General features: G+C 45.0%; 1 protein-coding gene across 3 annotated transcripts in view; it reads right to left on the bottom strand.

Moving 5' to 3' along the window:
* The window catches only part of MARCO (macrophage receptor with collagenous structure), a 67931-nt gene extending 43822 nt beyond the window's left edge, over positions 1 to 24109 (bottom strand). Inside the window, exons 1-3 of one of the 3 annotated variants that reach the window (XM_030210610.1) lie at positions 23934 to 24109; positions 17884 to 17997; positions 1494 to 1796 (exon numbers count right to left, since the gene is read on the bottom strand). In XM_030210610.1, coding sequence (XP_030066470.1) covers positions 1494 to 1796; positions 17884 to 17997; positions 23934 to 24057 — 541 coding nt within the window. In that variant the 5' untranslated portion in view covers positions 24058 to 24109. The remainder of the gene's footprint in view (positions 1 to 1493; positions 1797 to 17883; positions 17998 to 23933) is intronic. The other 2 variants (XM_030210609.1, XM_030210611.1) reach the window with 2 other exon arrangements.
* Between the last annotated feature and the right edge of the window lie 797 nt (positions 24110 to 24906).

Here is a 24906-nt window from a genome sequence, read left to right as displayed (position 1 = left end):
CAGTTCCCAGACACCCCACCTGACTTCAGCCTAGGGTCCAGCAAGAAAATATAAAAAGCCTGGAAAATGCCCAGCTCTCTCTCTCTCTCTGGGGATCTGCCTCCTGCCTTTCTGCTGGACTTCACACACACCCTGATGACTTTCTCCAGGATCCAACTACAATTCTGCAACAAAAGACTTCTATTTCACCAAGGATCTCCATCACTCCACCCAGCAGCCTCTATCAAAGTGAGTTACCATTATCCAGCATAATTTATAATTCAGACTTGATATCTTGAAAAGCACATTTCACTTGTGAAAGATTCTTAAAAACTGCCTCTCTCTGGTAACATTATTACATTACCTGTATTGTAAATAAACCTTTTAAAGTTAAATATATGGTCTTTATGTTCTGAGCACGTCTTTAAATCTTGCAGTGCAGGTTAATGTACTTCAGCATATATAGTATTTAATTCCCCCTTTTCTTACATATTCTTATTCTTATCTTATTACCTTATAAGTAATTGGTGGAGACTAGAAATATGCATTATCTAACACTTCTAACATCCAAATAAAGTTTTTCTTATTGGAAGTTCAGTATTTCTGAAAGTCATTAATGAGTTTTGCTGATATCTGACAGATTTTGTTAATACCTCACCAAGCCATGTAAGCGTTTACGTGTGCCCAACCTGCACCAAAATGGAGTTACCACATAGCTATCGCTTGGCTCTTGCAGTAATTTTATTTTTGGCTTGCATCCAATATGCACGCCGAAAAGTAATTTTATTTTCTGCGCGCCAAGTGGCATTTGGTGCGCGTAGGTCATTACTGCCCGGTTACCACTTGGGACTTTACTGCTAGGTCAATGGCTGGCGGTAAGGTCTCAGACCCAAAATAGACATGCAGCAATTTTGATTTTGCCGCACGTCCATTTTCAGCAAAAAATTTTTAAAAAGGCTTTTTTTACAGGCGCGCTGAAAAATGATTCTGCATGTGCCGCAAAACCCGCGCCTACACTACCTCAGGCCATTTTTCAGTTCACCTTAGTAAAAGGACCCCCAACAGTTTTAAAGTAAAAAAAATTACAGGCAGGTCAAACAACTCCAAATAAATAAATGACCTTGCTGCATCTCAGCTTTAGCATCCTAGTAATAAAGTGCAATAATAATAATAATTATTATTTGTTACATTTGTATCCCACATTTTCCCACATATTTGCAGGCTCAATGTGGCTTACATAATACCGTGAAGGCATTCGCCAAATCCGGTATGGGATAGGTACAAAATGTTGTATTGGGATAGGGAAGATAATTAGACTTGTTTGCTTATTTGAAGCTGTTTTCTGTGCAAAGCATCTTTTTGTGATGCATCTTTGGGATAATTCTGGACATGTTCAGTCTAAAATACTGTTTTTTTTTTTAAACCCACTTTCTTTTCAATAATTCCAATTTGGATTATGTAGATCTCAATGGCCACAGTTTTCAGTGAACACAAACATTAAAGGAAGTAAATACCTGGAATAAGTGTGATATTGTCAAGCCTCATGGACAAATCCTGGTTATCAATTCGTATCCTCTGGATTTCCTTTTCTAAGTCATCCCACTTTTTGGCATGTTCAGGTCCATTGCAGGCCTCTGTACTGATCACCTTCTGGCAAAGGTTAGGCTGCTTGTCAAGAGGAGTGTCGGATCCTGAAGAATTTGCACTTACAAAAGCTGCATTGACCAACTTATCTTCTGTTTCATTGGAGAAAGACCCGGCACAGGAAATTTGTAGCATTTGTTGAATATTTTTGACTTCAGTCTGCAAGTGATGCACTATAAAGAAGGCAGTGTTGTGAATGAATCAGAAATATACATTACACAATTGAACCCTCAGATTGCCTAATAATTTAATAATAGCAAATAATTTCAATTTCTCAATCATTAAAATGCTCAGCGGATTCTGGGAAGCACTCAAGAACAGCACAATAATCTCCAGGCTAATGGCCTCTGCGAAACAAGTTTGTGAGATCTGTCATAACAATTTGCCATTTTTATTTATTTACTAGTAAAAAAGGCCCATTTCTGACACAAATGAAACAGGCGCTAGCAAGGTTTTCCTCGGAGTATGTATGTTTGAGAGAGTGTATGTGAGAGTGACTGTGTGTGAGAGAGAGAATGAATATGCGAGTGTGTGTGTGTGTGTGAGAGAGAGAGAGTGAGTCTGTGTGCGAGTGTGTCTGTGAGAGAGAGAGTGTGTGTGTGAGAATGAGAGTGTGTGCAAGTGCGTATGTGAGACACAGTGTGAGAGAGAGAGTGTGTTTCACACAGATACAGTGTGTGCAAGAGAGAGTGTGTGTGTGCAGGGCCGTGCCGATGCGGTAAGCGGGGTAAGCGCCGCAGGGGGGCGCCCACCTCTGGAGGGCGCCGCCGCGGTGCTTACTCTCGCCCCGCGAGGCCTTTAAATCTTTTTACCTGGTCGCAGCAACGTCAGTGAAAGCGCTGCCGACGTCTCCCTTCCCTTGCACTCATTGGTTCTCTCAGTGTCCCGCCTTCTTCTGACGTCAGAAGAAGGCGGACACTGAGGGAACCAAGAGCGCGAAGGGAAGGTAAACGTCGGCAGCGCTCCGCTTTCACTGATGCTGCATAGGCGCCCCGTATAAGAGGCTTGGGGAGGCTAAGCCTCCCCAGCCCAGCTGTGACCTTTCCCGCCCATGCTGCATTGCCTCCCCCCCCCCCAAACGTAGCCACTTTCCCTCCAGGCCCGAGGCCCGCTCATCCAGACCTGCCAAGTCCGGAGTCTCCCGCACTCACGAGTCTGGGCCGGCAAAGTGGGAAGAAAGTCTCCTCTTCAGCGCGAGTCGCGCGATAAAACAAAAAAAAGAAGCAAGAGCGGGGCCGTGGCAGCCGTCAAGCATGGGCTGTCTGCGCTGCAGCCGCTCCTCTCTCTCTCTGCCCCTGGAGGAGCAGGAAGGAAGTTGACATCGACTTCCTGCCAGTGTTGCCAGGTGGGCGGTTTTACCGCCCAATTGGGCGGTTTTCCGCGCCCCGCCGCGGGAAATTTTTGCCCGCGGCGGGTTGCGGTTTTTTGGGCGGTTTTTTAGGCTTCCGGGCGGCTTTTTGGGCGGCTTTTTGATTTTTTTCGGCCGCGGGGGGCGGGGTTAGTGACGTTTTTGGGCGGGGTTAGTGATGTTTTGGGCGGGGCCAATGACTGGGAGGCGGGGCCGATGACGGGGAGGCGGGGCTGATGACAGGGAGGCGGGCCCGATGACGTGGGAGGCGGGGCTGATGACGGGGAGGCGGGCCCGATGACGTGGGAGGCGGGGCCGGTGACGGCGGGGGCGGGGCCGGTGACGCGGGGGTGGGGGTGTCAGGGGCGGGGTTTGTGTTTGGGCGGGTTTTGGGCTGGTTTCTGGCCCGGATTGGGCTGGAAAAAAAATTTCTACCTGGCAACCCTGCTTCCTGCTCTGCTCCGGGGACAGAGAGGAGCGGCTGCAGTGCCGATAGCCCATGCTGAAAGCTGCTACGGTACAGCCCCGCGCTTGTTCCAGCAGCCAACTGTTGCTCCTGGGGGCTCCAAAGCGGTTGAAGCTGCGTGTGGTGTCGGTCCTCCCAGCTGATTCCTGCACTTTGGGTGCGTGTAACGCGTGCTACTTTTTTTTTTTTTTGTCTGGACTCGGGGCGCTGCTGCTGCTGAAGAGGAGAAGCAGCAGCAGTGGCCAACAAATTAATACCGGGTGGAAGGGGGAGCGAGAGGCACTAGGCAGGTATAATGGAGAGAGTGGGAAGATGGGGAGAGAAGGAGGGGACATGGAGAAGGGCTGGAGTCCTGCAGAAAGGGAGAAGCTGCTTAAAATGAGGAGAAAATGGGAGGGGGGGGGTGAAAGAGGGAAGACACTGGAAGGGAGAGAGAAACTAACAGGAGGAGAAACATTGAAGGATGGGGAGAGAGAGGGGGGCATGATGAATGGAAAAGGGTAGAGAGAGAGACACTGGATGGAAAAGGGGATAGAGGGAGAGAGAGACACTGGATGGAAGGATTGGGAGAGAGGGGGGTAGATGTTGGATGGCAGGATCGGGAGAGGGGGTAGACGAATGGAAGGACATGGAGAGAAAGAGGGAAGAGGAAGACAGAAGGATGGGGAGATAAAGAGGGAAAACGGATGGAAGGATGAGGAGAGGGGGGATAGATGGGACGGGAGAGAAGAGAAATCACTGGACTGGACATGCAGGGGAGAGAGAATTGCTAGATATGGAAGGATGGAGGGGTCAGGGGAGAGAGGAGATTTGCTAGATATGGATGGAGGACAGGGGAGGGAGGAGAGTTGCTGGACACGGATGGATGGATGGATGAATGGAGGGGAGGGGAGTGAGGAGAAATGCTGAATATGGATGGAGGGGAAACTGCTGAATTTAAGGACTGGATTGAAACGCTTTGAGGGCAGATGCAACTGGAGGAAGGATAGGGACAGGGTGCCACAGATGGTAGACAGAACGCATAAGGACACAGGAGGATGGTGGACATGGTGAGTGAAAGAATATCAAATGGAAAGAAGACACCATAAAACAAAGGTAGAAAAAAGTATTTTATTCAGAATGTATTAATTGGAATATGTCAGCTTTTGGAAATGTGCATCTGTGATATTTTGCACGTAAGTTTCAATTTCTCTAGTATTGCTGCATGCCAAGTCTGACTTCTTGAGGTAATTTTCCAATTCATAATTTTGCCTTCATATCTTTTGATTTCTAGTTCCTTTTGTCATATCTGTTGTCATGTGTTTTTCATGTGTGATCAAGGTGCAGTATTCTGCTAGCGTGTACTATTTGCAGCCCTTTTGGTTTTGGTTTTTTCACTAGGTAGTGTATTGGTGTTTTAGAGCCTGGTGTAATTACAGTGCTGCTTTTCCACGCATAAGATTGTAGCTCGTCCTGTCCTTGGAATTAGTGCTGTTATGATTTGGTAAGTTTCTGAGTGTGTTTTTGCACAAGTTTGTGTATAGTGTTTTGCAGTGGAAAGATTGTGTGTTGGCCGTACTAAGGTGACATCAACACTTTAAATTCATTTTAGTTTGTCATAACATCAGACATAGTTTTATAATATTTTGGAGGATCTGATGTTGAATTGTTAAAGGTATTAATTGTGATTATTTTACTTTTATTTATTTTTCCTGTGTGTTGTCGGACAATTATGGATGTAAGCCCCGCCCCCTGGTACCACCCATAACCCCGCCCCCTTTAGCCTCCCCAAACAGTTGGGCCACCGACCGCCTATGCTGACGCTGCTGCGACCTCTTCGTTGCCGTCGCGTCGTCCCACCCCCCACTTCACGCGATTTGCGAACCGCGCTGCCGCTTAGCACTGCTTAAAAAAAAATTTACACGTCAGCAGGAACAGGCTGCTTCAGCCAATCCCAGGAGCCTTCCTTCAGCCCTCGGGGGCGGAACACGCTGAAGGAAGGCCCCTGGGATTGGCTGAAGCAGCCTGTTCCTGTTGACGTGTAATTTTTTTTTTTTAAGCAGTGCTAAGCGGTTCGCGAATCGCGTGAAGGGAGAAGACAATTTGCTGGAAATGGAGGGGAGGGGAGAGAGAGGAGGATTGCTGACTATGGATGGAGGAGGGAAGGGCAGAGAGGGACAAGGATGGACATGGGGGCCCAGGGAGAGGACAATTTGCTGGAAATGGAGGGGAGGGGAGAGAGGAGGATTGCTGGCTATGGATGGAGGAGGGAAGGGCAGAGAGGGACAAGAATGGACATGGATGGGAGGGCAGGACCCAGGGAGAGAGGAGAAATGGATATAGAGCAAGAAATGAAGAAGAAAGGAGAAAAGTAAAGAAATAAATGGAAAGGAAGCCCTGGAAATGGAGTTAAGAGGACAGATAGCAGCAGACTCAGATACTGGCCAGCATGATCGGAAAAAGAAAGTCACCAGACAACAAAGGTAGAAAAAAATCATTTTATTTTCATTTTAGCGTTTGGAATATGTCTACTTTGAGAATTTACATCTGCTATCTTATTTTGCAATGTATAGCAATTTGTTTCTAAGAATACTGCTAACAATTCCTGTCAGTGTTGCAAGTGGTGAGCGATCATTTTCACCGGGGGGGGGGGGGGGGGGGGGGGCGCCAACTGATAGTCTGCAGGGGGGCGCCAGAGACCCTAGGCACGGCCCTGTGTGTGTGAGACACAGACTCTCTGTGAGACTGAGTGTATGAGACCAAGAGAGTGTGTGAGTGACTGTGTGACACATAGAGAGTGAATGTGATACAGTGTGAGACATAGAGTGTGTGAGAGACAGTGTGTGAGAGTGAGAGAAAGACATTGACTGTGAGAGAGAGAGAGAGAGAGAGAGAGAGAGAGAGTATGAGAGAGAGTGTGTGTGTGAGAGAGAGTGTGTGTGTGACAGAGATACCTCCCCCTTCCCTCTCTCTGGTGTCAGCCCCCCCCCCCCCTCTCTCTGGTGTCTGAGCGTTACTGTGCAGGACTCTGAGCTCTGGCTGTGCTTCAAGGAACTGATCAATCCTATTTAATAGAATGCACCTCCAACATTCTGAGGCCGAGAAACTTTGTGTGGTTGGTCACTTCTGCTTGTGACGAACCCGGAAGTACGTGATGTCAATTCAGGAGATGGATACAGAGAGCAGAAATGCCTCAGCCATGCAGTAAGCTTCAGAATGTTGGAGGTGCGTTTTATTATATAGGATGTCTTTTTCGTTTATTAATTGCTCTTCCAGCTTTGGGAGATGTACAACATGGCATTAAATAATCATGTTAAGGATTGATTTTGGGTAATGGCATGAAGGGAAAGAAATATATATATTAAAAAATTATTATAAAATTATGGTAGCTTAACAGTACCATACAATAAATCCCCAGGTCTTAGCATAATTTCTGAGGAACCTAATACCTGATCAATTATATCATTGTTTTTAGCGTTCAGATCCCTCCAAAAGCACATTGAGGGGCCCTTTTACTAAGCCGCGTAAGCATCTATGCGCGCCCAATGTGTGCCAAAATGGAGTTACCACCCCTGGCTACCGCGTGGCTCTTGTGGTAATTTCAATTTTGGCGCATGTCTGATATGCGCATCTGAAAAATAACTTTTATTTTCGGATGTGCGTATTTGATGCACGCCAAGTGGCATTTGACGGGCGTAGGTCATTACCGCCTGGTTACTGCGTGAGTCTTTACCGCCAGGTCAATGGCTGGCGGTAAGGTCTCAGACCCAAAATGGACACGCGCCAAGTTTGATTTTGCCGCACGTCCATTTTAGGCAAACATTTTAAAATGGCATTTTTTTTTTTGCAGGCGTGCTGAAAAAAATGGATCTACACACTCTCAAAACACGCGCCTACACTACCGCAGGCCATTTTTCAGTTCACCTTAGTAAAAGGACCCCTGAAAGAGCCAGATCTTATCAGCCCTTCTAAAAGCCCAGATTGACGTCACCCTGGTGGACGTCTCAAAGATGTGAACTCTACAGTTGTGGTGGTATTACAGAGAAAGCTGTGTCCCTCATCCTCCTCAAGCTCCTTTCTGCAAGCACTGGTATCTCCAGAAATAGTTCTTGCAAAGAGTACAAGTAACACTCCGGTTTAAAGCTATGGCAGAGAGGATTTAAAGGGCCTGGAAAAAACTGTTGTGTCCTTGGAATAATAGGGGCAAGACTTGAATTTCGATTTTTTATTTGATTACTTAGGGAACCTTTTATTTTTTATTTGTTGCATTTGTATCCCACATTTTCTCACCTATTTGCAGGCTCAATGTGGCTTACACAGAGGGGCATAATCGAACGGCGCTGGCCATCTCCGGGGCTGGCTCAGAAAGTGGGCGGAGCCAACCGTATTTTTGAAAAAGATGGCCGGCCATCTTTTTTTCGATAATACGGTTGGGGCCGGCCAAATGTCAGAGATGGCCGGGTTTGAGATGGCCGGCATCGGTTTTTGCCCATAATGGAAACCGAAGCTGGCGATCTCAAACCCGGCCAAATCCAAGGCATTTGGTCGTGGGAGGGGCCAGGATTCGTAGTGCACTGGTCCCCCTCACATGCCAGGACACCAACTGGGCACCCTAGGGGGCACTTCTAAAAAGTAAAAAAAAAAAATTAAAATAGCTCCCAGGTGCATATTTCCCTTACCTTGGGTGCTGAGCCCCCCAAACCCCACTCCCCACAACTATACACCACTACCATAGCCCTAAGGGGTGATGGGGGGCACCTACATGTGGGTACAGTGGGTTTCGGGTGGATTTTGAAGGGCTCCCATTTTCCACCACAAGTGTAACAGGTGGGGGGGTGGGCCTGGGTCCGCCTGCCTGAAGTCCACTGCACCCACTAAAACTGCTCCAGGGACCTGTATACTGCTGCGATGGACCTGAGTATGACATCTGAATCTGGCAAAAAAAGTTTTCTAAAGTTGTTTTTTTGAGGGTGGGAGGGGGTTAGTGACCACTGGGGGAGTCAGGGGAGGTGATCCCTGGTTCCCTCCGGTGGTCATCTGGCCAGTTCGGGCACGTTTTTGGAACTTGGACCTGAAAAAAAGGGACCAAATAAAGTGGACCAAATTCTTGTCAAGGCCGGCTTTCTTTTTTCCATTATCGGGCAAAGCTGGCCATCTCAATGCACGCCCCTGTCCCGCCCCCATCCCGCCCCCGTCCTGCTTTTGCTACCGTGCCGACATGCCCCCTTGAACTTTAGCTGGCCCCGCAACGGAACGCAGTTGAAGCCGGCCAAAATCGGCTTTCGATTATACTGAGTTGGCCGGATTCAGGAGATCGCCGGCCATCTCCCAATTTGTGTCGGAAGATGGCCGGCGATCTCTTTCGAAAATAAGCTGGATAGTGTCCATTATGAGCTTTGGCTTTGCTGTGTTGCCGAGTGTAGGTATCTATGTTGGGTTGGTGGGGTATGCCTTTTTGAATAGCTATGTTAGGCTATATATGTACCTAATGCAGCAAAACTGGCCTAACTTGGGATGCGCTAAAGAATTCTGCATTAGTTTTGCCATATATGTGTGCTAACTCTGTGCTAAAGAGTTTTTCATATTTTTTGAGTGGTATGTCAGGAGTGGAGAGTGGGCGCGCCTGCGCTAACCAGATACTGTGTCTATATTACCATGCGCTAACTGGTTAGCAGACGGTTACTACCTGAGCCCATACTGCTTACAAAATAGATGGCACTAAGGGGTCCTTTAACTAAGGTGCACTGAAAAATGGCCTGCGGTAGTGTAGACGCGTGTTTTGGACACATGCAGAATTATTTTTTAGCGCACCTGCAAAAAATGCCTTTTTTTTTGCCGAAAACGAACGTGTGGCAAAATGAAAACTGCCACATGTCCATTTTGGGTCTGAGACCTTACTGCAAGCCATTGACCTAGCGGTAAGGTCTCACGCAGTAACTGGGTGGAAATGACCTACGCGCATCAAATGCCACTTGACGTGTGCAGCTGCTGCGTGCCAGAAAATAAAAAAATATTTTTCAGATGCGCTTAGCGGACGTGCGCCAAAATTGAAATTAACGCAAGGGCCACGCAGTGACTGGGTGGTAAGTCCATTCTGGTGCACATTGAGCGTGCGTAGGCGCCTACACGGCTTAGTAAAAGGGTCCTTAACTGCTCACCTGCTAATTTTTCAAAATGGCTGCATGCTAATGCCAACATTACTGCTTGGCAAAAAACAAAATAGAGTGGACCAAAAAGACCAGCAGCAGCCAATGAAAGGTGTAAATTTGTTTATTGACAAAACACCAACACAGAGCAGTGTTTTGGGTGGGACAAACTGCCTACCTCAGGGGTCACATACACTGTGAAACAGCAAATCCTATATAATAATTCTCACCGCCAACGTTCTGACTTGCCTGGGGCCGTGGCTCATTCCAAGTTGGTCTGCTAGGCTCCGTAGATCAGGCTGACATCACCGTAGCCATTACAGTGGTGGAAATAAGTATTTGATCCCTTGCTGATTTTGTAAGTTTGCCCACTGACAAAGACATGAGCAGCCCATAATTGAAGGGTAGGTTATTGGTAACAGTGAGAGATAGCACATCACAAATTAAATCCGGAAAATCACATTGTGGAAAGTATATGAATTTATTTGCATTCTGCAGAGGGAAATAGTATTTAATCCCTCTGGCAAACAAGACCTAATACTTGGTGGCAAAACCCTTGTTGGCAAGCACAGCGGTCAGACGTCTTCTGTAGTTGATGATGAGGTTTGCACACATGTCAGGAGGAATTTTGGTCCACTCCTCTTTGCAGATCATCTCTAAATCATTAAGAGTTCTGGGCTGTCGCTTGGCAACTCGCATCTTCAGCTCCCTCCATAAGTTTTCAATGGGATTAAGGTCTGGTGACTGGCTAGGCCACTCCATGACCCTAATGTGCTTCTTCCTGAGCCACTCCTTTGTTGCCTTGGCTGTATGTTTTGGGTCATTGTCGTGCTGGAAGACCCAGCCACGACCCATTTTTAAGGCCCTGGCGGAGGGAAGGAGGTTGTCACTCAGAATTGTACGGTACATGGCCCCATCCATTCTCCCATTGATGCGGTGAAGTAGTCCTGTGCCCTTAGCAGAGAAACACCCCCAAAACATAACATTTCCACCTCCATGCTTGACAGTGGGGACGGTGTTCTTTGGGTCATAGGCAGCATTTCTCTTCCTCCAAACACGGCGAGTTGAGTTCATGCCAAAGAGCTCAATTTTTGTCTCATCTGACCACAGCACCTTCTCCCAATCACTCTCGGCATCATCCAGGTGTTCACTGGCAAACTTCAGACGGGCCGTCACATGTGCCTTCCGGAGCAGGGGGACCTTGCGGGCACTGCAGGATTGCAATCCGTTATGTCGTAATGTGTTACCAATGGTTTTCGTGGTGACAGTGGTCCCAGCTGCCTTGAGATCATTGACAAGTTCCCCCCTTGTAGTTGTAGGCTGATTTCTAACCTTCCTCATGATCAAGGATACCCCACGAGGTGAGATTTTGCGTGGAGCCCCAGATCTTTGTCGATTGACAGTCATTTTGTACTTCTTCCATTTTCTTACTATGGCACCAACAGTTGTCTCCTTCTCGCCCAGCGTCTTACTGATGGTTTTGTAGCCCATTCCAGCCTTGTGCAGGTGTATGATCTTGTCCCTGACATCCTTAGACAGCTCCTTGCTCTTGGCCATTTTGTAGAGGTTAGAGTCTGACTGATTCACTGAGTCTGTGGACAGGTGTCTTTCATACAGGTGACCATTGCCGACAGCTGTCTGTCATGCAGGTAACGAGTTGATTTGGAGCATCTACCTGGTCTGTAGGGGCCAGATCTCTTACTGGTTGGTGGGGGATCAAATACTTATTTCCCTCTGCAGAATGCAAATAAATTCATATACTTTCCACAATGTGATTTTCTGGATTTAATTTGTGATGTGCTATCTCTCACTGTTACCAATAACCTACCCTTCAATTATGGGCTGCTCATGTCTTTGTCAGTGGGCAAACTTACAAAATCAGCAAGGGATCAAATACTTATTTCCACCACTGTATGATGTTAACTTCAGAACAAGGTGGGGGAGGGAACATGCCTCACAGCTGATCCATGTCCAGAGGAGGGTCGCTGGACATGGGTGGCTGCAGTGGGCGCAGGGGGAGAGGAGGGTCGCTAGACATGGGTGGCTGGAGAGGGGGCAGGGGAGAGAGGAGGGTCGCTGGACATGGGTGGCTGCAGGGGAGCCGAGGAAAACCTTGCTAGCGCCCGTTTCATTTGTGTCAGAAACGGGTCTTTTTTACTAGTATTTTATAAAACCGAGATGCAGAAGTAACTGAAATCCAATATCAAACAGTGAAACTTCCCCGAGAGGTGAAAAAATCAACCTTTTCAAAAAGGCATACCCCACCGATCCAACGTACGTAGATGCCTAATCCCTGCACCGGAGTCTGCAAACGCCTCTCCGGTACTATGTAAGCCACATTGAGCCTACAAATAGGTGGGAAAATGTGGGACACTAATGTAACGAATAAATAAATTTTCAAAAATCCTCTCAATTGAGATCCTACCATCTTGATTTTATACAACACTTTGCAGTTTCACAGTGCATGTGACCCCTGAGGCAGGTGGTTTGTCCCACCGATACACAGTTCTGTGGTCAGGTCTATTTCATGTGAGGTACTTTGTCAATAAAGAAGTTTACACCCTTCATTGGCTACTGGAGGTTGTTTTGGTCCAACTATTCTACTTTGTCTTAATGTCCATAGCAGGGGCGTAGCCAGATGGCCAATTTTGGGTGGGCCTGAGCCCAAGGTGGGCGGGCATGGAATTTGTTCCTCCCCCGGGCCCCCTCCAGTTTGCTCCTCTCTCCACCCCTCCCTGACCACAAACCCCAAATATTAAATTCTTTAGCTGGCGGGGATCCTCAAACCCTGCCAGCTGAAGATTTCCTCCTTCTCATCCAGCAGCCAGCATTCTTCCAAACAGCAGCCAGCAATGATGCTGTTGCCAGCAGGCTGTGCATGCTCATTGCTTTTGCATGTACAAAAACTGAGCATGTGCAGAAGGGGCAGTCTCGGCATCAGCTCAAGGCAAGTACTGCTGGCTGACATTTGGAAGAGCGCTGGTTGTCCAAGGAGAGAAAATCCCCACCAGCTAGAACAAGAGTGTCACAATTTTGGGTGGGCCTGAGTCCAAAGTAGGTGGGCCCTGGCCCGCCCAGGCCCACCTGTGGCTACGCCACTGGTCCATAGGGTTTTTTTTCCTGTTCCTTTTTTTTAAACATTACTGCATGGCCATGAATGAAAATAATAGAAAAAAAATGATTTTTTACTACTGTGGTAAAACAGGCCTAAGTACATGGGAAAGACTTTCATTACGGTCTTTACATGTAGCTCAAAACTCTGCTGCATGTGTACTTGGAAGTCTGGCTAGGACTGATCATACTAGCCCCTAGCTTATTAAACTTCACTAGTTGTTAATGATATTACAAATATTGCAAATAGTGTACGTCTAGCTCCGTCTTTGGCCATTTTCAAATCCAGGCTAGAAGCCCACCCCTTTAACGCTGCTTTTGACTCCTAACCACTACTCACTTGCCCTGTACATTTTTATCCCCACGTCCTTAATTCCCTTACCTCTTAGTTGTTCTGTCTGTTTGTCTGTCCTATGTAGATTGTGAGCTCTTTGAGCAGGGACTGTCTTTTCATGTATGGTGTACAGCGCTGCGTATGCCTTCTAGCGCCATAGAAGTGATAAGTAGTAGTAGTAGTAATGTAGAAGCCTGCCCTTGCAGATCAGCAACGCGGCCGCGCAGGCTTCTGTTTCTGTGAGTCTGACATCCTGCACATATGTGCAGGACGTCAGACTCACAGAAACAGAAGCCTGCGCGGCCGCGTTGCTGATCTGCAAGGGCAGGCTTCTAGATGGAATGTTGCTAGTGGAGGAGTAGCCTAGTGGTTAGTGCAGTGGAACATGGGATGTTGTTACTATTTGAGATTCTGGAATGTTGCTATTACTTGAGATTCTACATGGAATGTTGCTATTATTGGAGATTCTGTTGCTACTATTTGAGATTCTACATGGAATGTTGCTATTCCACTAGCAACATTCCATATTTAGATTGTGAGCTCTTTGAGCAGGGACTGTCTTTTCATGTATTGTGTACAGTGCTGCTTATGCCTTGTAGCGCAATAGAAGTGATAAGTAGTAGTAGTAGTACTGTGGACTCTTTGTGAGAAGTGTGCATTCTTTTAGAAGGGTGTGCACTATTCATGACATAACCCGCCCCCCCCCCCCCCCCCCCCACACACACACACAAATTATGGGGTTTTTTTCCTGTCATTTCAAATGAATGCAGAACCCCTACTAATCAACTTCCCAATACATGGACGGGATGATAGTTTAGAATCCAATTGCAACACCAAATGAGAAATTTCTGATTTCATAGGCAGCTGATATTGCGTCAATACATGTGAAGTGGGGAAGAATACAGAGAATCAGTGTGAGAAATCATGGCTTCTCTTCTTAAAGATTATAAAACCATTTTCAGTAAACTATGATTTAAGCTGATGAAAATATTGTAAAATTTTTGTTGAAGCTAAATCCTCATGAAGTAAACAAACAAATAAGATATTGGCAGTATACCGCCTAAATTCAGTTCCCTGTTGCTGAACCTTATGTGATAAAGGTAACATATAAACATTAAATGAAGTGACTGATAATGAGAAGCCATACAGTCAGAAACATCAGAGCCATTGTAGACCTGATGATGCTGACTAGATAAATAAGACACAAAGGAGGTAATTCTTTAAAGGGGTGCCTAAAGTAATGGGCATCAAAGATGCCATCAAATTTCGGCCTCATTTGGAGTACTGCGTGCAGCTCTGGAGACTGCACCTACGGAAAGATATATAAACAGGGTGGAGTTGGTCCAGAGGGCGGCTACGAAATTATTAAGCGGTCTTGAATGGAAAAATTATAGGGACAGGCTTATGAACCTCAACATGTATAAGCTGGAAGAGAGGAGGGAGAGAGGAGACATGATAGAAACGTTTAAATATCTCAAGGGCATTTATGTACAGGAAGAGAGCCTTTTTCAAATGAAGGAGAGCTCTGGAATGAGGGGGCATATGGCAAAGTTAAGAGGGAATAGGCTTAGGAGTAACCTAAGGAAGTATTGTTTCACAGAAAGGGTGGTGGAGGCGTGGAATGGCCTCCCGGTGGAGGTGGTGGAGTCTAGGACTGTTCCAGAATTTAAAAATGCATGGGATAAGCATGTGGGATCGCTTAGGAACAGGAAGAATTAGGGGTTACAGAGGATGGGCAGACTGGATGGGTCATATTTCTATGTTTCTAAATTGACATGCACCTAAGGGGGGGGGGGGGGTCCTTTTATCAAGCCATGCTAGAAAGTGGCTGGTGCTGCATTTAGCGTGTGGGTTGGGTGCATGCTTTGGCCACTTTCTAGTGTGGTGGGAAAATGCCGGAATTGTAATTTGTCAATTATCTCATTATACTCAGCTTCAGTATCACCTTAATATTGTCATATTCAGAATAGCATGGTCTACTTCAATTTTTTTAATAGGATCATCAGACCCGCGTAACTACCTCAGTAATGGCTTAAGTGAGCTAAGCACGATTCAGAGGTGTTATCGTAATCCTCATCGATCCTTATTATTTGCTTATATTTTTCAAGATTTTTTTCTCTTTTTTTCATAACTATTCATTAAGCTTAGTATCTATTTGATTTTAGTACTTAGCTTTAAGCTTTTAAGCTTCAGCTTGCATAATGCAGACCCGGATTCACCGACATAGATCCATGTTTCGCAATACGCTGTGTCAAGGTAGTCTCCTGTTTTCTTCAAGCGGTTTTTCAAATTGGAATTTGTGTCAGTAATGGCCATGTGCTAATTTCACAATTGGTGCACAAGCATTCCTGCCTGAGCCCTTACCGCCATCTATTTAGTTGGTAGTAATGACTCACGCGCAAATCCTGCGGTAATCAGGCAGCACGCGACAATGGCCGTGCACTGCCCGATCACTGCAGGGCACGCCTACTTCCCACCCTCCATGCTAGAAAATAATTTCTATTTTCTAGCACAGGGATTGGTGCTCGCTGATCACAGAAATACCGCAGGACACCTCAGTGCACCCCATGGTGGTGCTGTCTTGCCGGACGCTACCACACAATAGTAGAAGGGCACCTAAGGGTCCCAGCACCTAATCGTAAGGGGGGGGGGCATACATATGAATGGAGTATAGGCAGACCATGGGCATGTCTCCCAGTTAAGCTCATAGTTTATAGAATATTATAAACCGCACAGCACTTGGTGTATCTAGGCATGCCAACCCTGCCATTGATATGGCATAAGAGGGCACAGCTGCACATGGGCACACCAATGCCGATTTAACACTAGTATTCTATAACGGACTCTTGGTGCCAAGATGCTGTTATAGGATCGATGCTGAGTGCACAGCATTGGGTTGCCTAAACTGAAGCGCCAATGTATAGAATTGCCCCGTAGATATTTCCTGGTTTTAATGGTCTGTTTTCTGAAATGTTCAATACTGTAGGAACCTATTACTTGCCCCCTGTATTTCTGACTATGCTCTTTTTTTGGGAATGATTATTTTTATGTTTTACTTCTATGTTGAGATTTTTTTTCTGTGTTATTTCTCTGTTATTTATTGTGTAATATTGTTTTATGCTTTTTTTATTGTGTTATTTTGTATTTACTGGTATCATGTATGTTTTTGGGACCCATCCTGGGACTTATGCACAGATGGATTATAAATCTAATTAACTAAGGGGCCCTTTTACCAAAATGCAGTGAAAAGTGGCCTTAGCGTGTGCTTACAGTGCAGTGGACTTTGATCCTGGGGAACTGAGTTCGACTCCCACTGCAGCTCCTTGTGACTCTGGGCAAGTCACTTAACCCTCCATTGCCCCTGGTACAAAATAAGTACCTGAATATATGTAAACCGCTTTGAACGTAGTTGCAAAAACCTCAGAAAGGTGATATATCAAATCCCATTTCCCTTTCCCTATATGAGATTCTACATGGAATGTTGCTGTTGCTACTATTTGAGATTCTGGAATGTTGCTACTATTTGAAGATTCTACATGGAATGTTGCTAGTGGAGGAGTAGTCTAGTGGTTAGTGCAGTGGACTTTGATCCTGGGGAACTGAGTTCAATTCCCACTGCAGCTCCTTGTGACTCTGGGCAAGTCACTTAACCCTCCATTGCCCCTGGTACAAAATAAGTACCTGAATATATGTAAACTGCTTTGAATGTAGTTGCAAAAACCTCAGAAAGACGGTATATCAAGTCCCCTTTCCCTTGCGCAGGTCATTCTTACTGCATAGGTAAAGTGGCAGCTTTTTCTATTTTGTCTTAGTGGCCACACGTTAATTTTCCTATTAGCACATGGCCATTAGTGTGTGAGCCCTTATTGCCACCTATTTTGTAGCTGTAAGGGCTCACACGTTAGCTATGTGCTAATGGGTTAGTTCATGGCAGTGCCCATGTGCTCAATGATAGTGCATCTCACGGTAGTGCATTTTTTTTGCTGCTGTAAGCACGCATTAGTGCTTACCTCAGCTTAGTGAAAGGTCTCCAAACTAACTAAGGGACCCTTTTACAGAGAGTCGGTATGTCTAACGCGGGCTCACAGCTTGCTCGTCCGGGATTACCGCTGGCCCAACGTGGCCGGCAGCGATAGTCCCGCCCTGAGCGTGCACTATTTCCGGGGGAAAAAGAAAACTCCAGGAAATCGATTGCACAGCAATAACCTGGCAGTAATCGGGCATTGCTGCGCGCTGCCCAGTTACCATAATGAGTGCGGGAGCCCTTATCGCCACCTCGATGGATGGTGGTAAGGGCTCCCCGCCCCATGGCCATGCGGTAAGAGTTCTATTACCGCATGGCCATCAGCCTTATTTTCGAAAGTGATGGGCACCCAGATTTCGACCCAAATCGGGAGATAGGCGCCCATCTCGCAAAAGCATGTGAGTGGGACCAGTGCACTACGAATCCTGGCCCCTCCCATGACCCAATGCCTTGGATTTGTTCATTTTTGAGCTGGGCGCCTTCGGTGTCCATTATCGCTGAAAATCGAAACCACCCAGCTCAAATCTGCACAAATCCGATGCATTTGCCGGGCACAAACCGTATTATTGAAAAAAAAGATGGGTGGCCATTTTTTTCGAAAATATGGTCTGTCCCGCCCCTTCACGTACCCGTTCTTGGACATAGAGGCCCATGGAGATGGGCGTTCGTGTTTGATTATGCCCCTCCATGTGTGTCTGGGGGCTTTTTACCTACTGCGGTAAAAAGGGCCCTGGCATGTGGGAAAAACGGCCCCTGCAGCTTGGTAAAAGGACCCCTAACTGAATAAACACATGAAACACAGCTGAAATGATTTCTGGTTGCATGTTTCTGTATGCTGAGGATAATACTTACCTCTATAAGCTAAAATCACAGCTAACAGCAGAGTTACTAGAGTGAGAAGGATTAGGCAGGCTAGGATGGCAACCACAGTATTTTGGCTTGGTGATTTTCTTTTTTTATTTGGCCCTACAATGTAAAAAAAATCAGAATGGAAATGACAAAGCCTTGCTTAGCATGATGGTTTGTTTATCCCCATACACTTCATTGATTATTCTAGTGTAGAGTGCTAGTAACAGCATTGTTAACAGTATTGATCCAGGAAAATATGAGATTCTTTGCATGTCCCTTTACCGGCTCACCCTTAAAACTTAGCCCCAAATCTCCTTGTTGCTGTTTACAGTTTTCTTAGGATCTGAGAACCTGACCAGTTTGATGTACAAAACTCCTGGATATTATGTCATTTTGACTAATTTTCCTGCTGTAGCAGGGTGTGGAGGAGTGGCCTAGTGGTTAGGGTGGTGGACTTTGGTCCTGAGGAACTGAGTTCAATTCCCAGCACAGGCAGCTCCTTGTGACTCTGGGCAAGTCACTTAACCCTCCATTGCCTGCCACATTGAGCCTGCCATGAGTGGGAAAAAGTGTGGGGTAAAAATGTAAAAAAAAAGGTATCTCAGCTTGCTAAGAACTCTTTGAACTAATGAATGGTTTGAAGGAGAAAAACAATACCTTGGGATATTTAAAGAAGAATATTCCCAAAGACACTGTAATAAACTGAAAAATGCATTGTTGCAAATTGAACACAATGAACTAAGAAACAAATACAATTTATAACTGCTTTTGAAAGGCACTAAGAAAAAGATCCTGTTTCAAAAGTACTGTAACTCCACATACAGAGCATTTAAATGATTTCCCCTTTATGTGTAGAGAGGTGTGGTAGCCGTGTTAGTCCACTCTTAAAGGTTATCAATAGAAATCAAACAAAATAAAACATGGAAAAGAAAATAAAATGATACCTTTTTTATTGGACATAATACATTTCTTGATTAGCTTTCGAAGGTTGCCCTTCTTCCTCAGATTGCTTATTTCCGATCTGAGGAAGAAGGGCAACCTTCGAAAGCTAATCAAGAAATGTATTAAGTTATGTCCAATAAAAAAGGTATCATCTTATTTTCTTTTCCATGTTTTATTTTGTTTGATTTCTATTGATAACCTTAAGAGTGGACTAACACGGCTACCACACCTCTCTACATGTAGAACCCCAAAGAATAGCAAGATTCCGGAATGCTAAAGAGTGACAAGATTCCACAGCAGAATCTCAAAGAGTAGCAACGTTCCATGTAGAACCTGATCTGACGAAGAAGGGCAACCTTCGAAAGCTAATCAAGAAATGCATTAAGTTATGTCCAATAAAAAAGGTATCATCTTATTTTCTTTTCCATGTTTTATTTTGTTTGATTTCTATTGATAGCCTTTATGTGTGATATTCCAATCATAATTTGTCTTTAAAAATGTTTGATGTTAAAAATAGAACATCAATGTTGGTTTACATTTTTTTTTAATTTTATCTATATTTTTATTTTATTTTTTGTTACATTTGTACCCCGCACTTTTTCCCACTCATGGCAGGCAATGGAGGGTTAAGTGACTTGCCCAGAGTCACAAGGAGCTGCCTGTGCCGGGAATCGAACTCAGCTCCTCAGTTCCCCAGGACCAAAGTCCACCACCCTAACCACCCTAACCACTAGGCCACTCCTCCACTCCAACCAAGTATCACACATGTACAGTAAAGTAAAAACAAACAAACAAAAATACCCAAACGACTAAAGCCCATACTAATGAGATCATAGGAAATAAGTATAAACTAAAATAAAAAGGAAAAAAGCAACTAACACTTCATTGGGATTACATCGCTGCTGTTATAGGAGAGGAAGCCCTATCGTCTCCCTCCATAGCCTCCCCAGTAGAAGGAAAGGCAGACAATTGTAAAGACTAAAAAAAAAAAACATATTTCCAAGATCTATATTTTATCAAACATGCTCCCATTTGTTGAACCGCAGGGCTCAATAACAAAAATTGCCTCCTCTTCCTTTGGGTCTTGGTGGAAACACCTGAATAAATTCTGACCTTATAATTCATAGATGTCTTTTCTCAGTGCCTGAAAAACCTAACTATTCTTTATCTGATAGCTATGCCTTTTGGTTTGTGTTCATATTTGAACATTCTGCAACAGTAATGTATAACTTCCATTGCAGTGACCTGATGAAGGGAGCTTAACTGGCCAGTACTATTTATTTAGATTTTGCTCACACCTTTTTCAGTAGTAGCTCAAGGTGAGTTACATTCAGGTACACTGGATATTGTCTCAGTTCCAGGAGGGCTCACAATCTAAGTTTGTACCTGAGGCAATGGAGGGTTAAGTGACTTCCCCAAGATCACAAGGAGCAGCAGTGGGATTTGAACCATCCACCTCTGGATTGCAAGACTGGTGCTCTAACCACTAGGCCACTCCTCCACTAGCAAAATTCCATGTAGAATCACCAATAATAGCAAGATTCCATGTAGAATCTCAAATAGTAGCAACGTTCAATGTTCCACTGCACTAACCACTAGGCTACTCCTCCACTAGCAACATTCCATGTAGAAACCTGCCCTTGCAGATCAGCCACGCAGGCTTGTGTTTCTGTGAGTCTGACGTCCTGCACGTATGTGCAGGACGTCAGACTCACAGAAACAGAAGCCTGCGCGGCTGCGTTGCTATTCCAATGTAGCTCAAGGTGAGTTACATTCTGGTACTCTGGATATTTCTCTGTCCCAGGAGGGCTCACAATCTAAGTTTGTACCTGAGGCAATGGAGGGTTAAGTGATTTGCCCAAGATCACAAGGAGCAGCAGTGGTAACTTTAGTACTAGTCACCAAAGTACTAAATTAGTCTACTAAAAAGGTCTCACCTACAGCTTGAACATTGACCTTTATTTCTATGTACTCAAGTAGACTGGCACAACAACCACAAGGTTACGAAGCTGCGGCAAAAGGGGGGGGGCACACGTTTTTGACACATGTTGAGGTCCCCTTTTACCGCAGTAGGTAAAAGGCAAATCTTTCTTTTTTAAAGGAATGGCCATGTGGCAAGCGAAGCACTTGCCATGTGCCTATTTCGGGGGGGGGGGGGGGGGGGGAGAGCAGTTACCAGTGGCGTTCCTGGCCTGGATGGCACCCAGGGCGGAGCGCCAATGCGCCCCCCCCCGGGTGCAGCGCCCCCCCCTGCTAGATGACACCTCCCCCCTCCGGCTAAATGACCCCCCCGGGTGCACACCGCTTGGGGGGGGGGGGTGCCACGGCGCGCGCCTGCTCCTCCGAGTTCGCTAAACTTCTTTCATTCGCTGCAGCTCCCTCTGCCCTGGAACAGGGAGCTGCAGCGAACAAACGAAGTTTAACAAACTCAGAGGAGCAGGCACACGCCGCAGCACCCCCCAGCGGCATGGACCCGGGGCAGACCGCTCACACTGCCCCCCTCCTTGGTACGCCACTGGCAGTTACTGCCACCCATTGAAGTGGCAGTAAGGGCTCCCACACTAACCCAGCCGTAACCGTTGCCCGATTACTGCCGAGTACGCTACAAAAATAAAATTGGTGTGTGCTGGGGGTGGGAAATACTCCTGGGCTGCCCGGCAGTACTTCCATTTTAGCAAGCGGTAAGCCCACATTGGGCTTACTGCCGCTTTGTAAAAGACCCCCCACAATTCCTTATATGCAACTTTCTTTAAATCAGTCACCTTACTTTCTAATTCTTCTTACTCTCTTACTTATCTATATGTTCCATCTTTGCTTTACCCTTCCCTATCAATTATAATGTTCTATTGCGTATTGTGTTGACATTGCAAATAGTAACCGGATGTTAGAAAACTTAAAAAAAAACTGAAAAGAAAGATTCTAAAGAAGGATGTAAATTTTCCTGAAGCAGCGAAATTATTCGCGAAACAAGACGTTCTTGTCGAGGAATAATAGGATGAAGAATAGCTCCTCATATCCACACCTAAAAATGGTCGAAACCATTTAAGGCACGGAAAGACTGCTGGAGAAAGCAGCAGCAGTTTACACCTATAACAGAGGAAGAAAGTTATAACAGAGAAAATCAGAGCGAGGAGTCTCAACAGCACCAGCCGGCTGGAGAACATAAAACATAAGATAAGTGCGGGTTTGAGATAGGACAGTAACAGTGCCGTGACAGAAGACATATAAAGTGCGTGGGGAGGGGGGGGGGGAGCATGGAGAAATAAATTAGAATATAGTTAAAATGAAGGTTTCTGATAGTTGAAGTAATGTGTTTCCACAGGGTGTATATGTTTAAAATAAATACAAAATTACAATTCGAATGCAGACCAGGCAATCAACACTCTAATACAAAAAAAGGATCTGCTGCTGGTAAATGACAGAAATTACCTCCTGCGGAGGTTATCTTCGTGTTAGCAGGGAAAAAGGCCTCAAAGAGCTTCCAGGTCATCAATAGATCTACGGAAGCTACACCGGGTCTCAAGACCCTACTTTCATCCTTGGCCAAAAACCTGCTTTAAATTGTTAAATTAACACAATTTAATCGTGGATACAATGTATATGTTTATTTATTTATTTATTGCATTTGTATCCCACATTTTCCCACCTTTTTGCGGGCTCAGTGTGGCTTACAATATGATATGAATAATGGAAATACAATATGTTACAACTTGGTTATGGATTACATTGTGCAGAGTTATGCGAGACGATCGAAGTATCGTTAAGAATGTAACAATGGGACATAGACATTGAAACATTGGAAGGAGACAATGGGAAGCTTAAAGGGCAGAATTAAGACACAAAGACATATGGTGTACATCTTTCTGTGAGTAAATGTATGAGTGATGTGAGATTACAGGGGATGAGAGATCAGAAGTAGATATATGGCGCATTGAAGATTAGTGAGTGTGGACTCTATGTGTTTTGGCTCTTTCCGTACATTTTTTCAAAAAGATGGGTCTTCAATAATTTGCGGAAGGAAGCTTGTTCGTGAATTGTTCTTAGGTTGTGCGGCAGTGTATTCCAAAGCTGCGTGCTCATGTAGGAAAAGGTTGACGCGTGTAGAGTCTTGTATTTCAAGCCCTTGCAAGTAGGGAAGTGGAGGTTGAGGTATGTTCGGGATGATCTTCTAGCGTTTCTGGGTGGCAGGTCTATCAACTCAGACATATATATATGTGTCTTCCACCTTCATAGACAGTTCAATCGGTTATATGTTACTTAATAACCCACTTATCTTTATAGTGAGAACTCTCAAATCCGCGTGTTGTACTGTTTCCCTCTCTTCTTTCTATTATCTATGTGTTAAGCCATATAACCGATTGAACTGTCTATGAAGGTGGAAGACACATATATATATACATTGTATCCACGATTAAATTGTGTTAATTTAACAATTTAAAGCAGGGTTTTGGCCAAGGATGAAAGTAGGGTCTTGAGACCTGGTGTAGCTTAGGTAGATCTATTGATGACCTGGAAGCTCTTTGAGGCCTTTTTTCCTGCTAACAGCAGCAGCAGGTCCTTTTTTGTATTAGAGTGTTTAAAATAAGCCAACAGTGAAACAAGAATGGGTTTTCTCATTAGGAGTTTTTTTTACATTGCTATTTACACTGGTGCTAAAATTAGAAAACATAGGACCGATGATAAGACTTTTGAACAAGAAGGTTGTCATGCACCTGTGAGGGTGACAAACCAGGAGTGGAAGCATTGAGGTCTGGTTAATAACTTTATATAAAAATCAAAAACAAATACACTCCTGGGGAAATCACACTCAGAGTTTCCTTGGAGTAGACAGATAATAGATGATACAAAACCAAGGGGCCCTAATATAAGGAAAAATAGAGTAGTAAATAGTATACTATGCCATACTTTGTATTGTTATTTGAATATTTTTACTGCTGTACTTGCCTATTGCTCATGATAGATCTATTCTTACTGTACATCGCCTCGAGTGAATTCCTTTCAAAAGGGCAGTAAATAAATCCTAAGAATAAAAAAGATTGTATCTGATAGCCTAAGTTGTCCCTGCTTAATTAGCATTCCCACTTCACCAGAATGAAAAGAATATACATTACCACTGATGTCAAACATAGACATCTGCATCAGAGGAAAGTTACTGAATATAGCCTCTTCCGACTTGCTGTCCACAGCTTCCATAGTGAACTTGAAATTCAGATTCTCCCCAGAGCGCTTGTTCATTCAGAGAAAAGGAAGAGCAGTAAGTTCCCAGTTTCTGGACCTGCTGTTTTATTCTGCCTCTAATGCATTTCCCAACTTGTAAGCACTTTCAGTTGCTCAAACGTTCAGGATGTGCCCTCAGCGAGTGACTTCAGCACATGAAGCAAGCAGGAGATTGACTTCATTATAATTCTTCAGAATGTATTGTAGCCTTTTTTGGGGGTGGGGGTGGGGGTGTAAATCTTTATAAACAAAATTGGATTCTACTGCTGCATTTGGAAACAAGAAAAAGCCTAACCCAGAGATTTCATTCCAAATGCGCGACCCCCCCCCCCCCCTACGAGAAAAACTACATTGGCTCCCACTTAAAGAACGCATCACGGTCAAACTTTGTACCCTAGTCCACAAGATCATCCATGGAGACGCCCCAGCCTACATGTCAGACCTAATAGAACTACCACCCAGGAACGCAATAAAATCTTCTCGCACTTTCCTCAATCTTCATCCTCCCAATTGTAAAGGTCTGAAATACAAATGGTTGCATGCATCTACCTTTTCCTATATGAGCGCACAGCTATGGAACGCACTACCATGCAACTTGAAAACGGTCCATGAACGGGCCAATTTCCGCAAACTACTGAAAACGTATCTCTTCGACAAGATTTATCACAAAGATCAACACATGTAACTGTACAATCTTTAATATATATAGGAATGTCTTGTAACGTCTTTTGCTGTAATACAACCATGTACTTCACCACCATGTAACCCTAACCCTCCATAAACCAAATGTATATTCTCTTCTATTTCCAATATCCACGACGAATTGTAAGCCACATTGAGCCTGCAAAGAGGTGGGATAATGTGGGA

This window comes from Microcaecilia unicolor, chromosome 7, assembly GCF_901765095.1.
Source record: "Microcaecilia unicolor chromosome 7, aMicUni1.1, whole genome shotgun sequence".
NCBI classification, from domain to species: domain Eukaryota; kingdom Metazoa; phylum Chordata; class Amphibia; order Gymnophiona; family Siphonopidae; genus Microcaecilia; species Microcaecilia unicolor.
The sequence above is the reverse complement of the archived record's forward strand: the minus strand, read 5'-3'. Positions and strand labels throughout refer to the sequence as shown.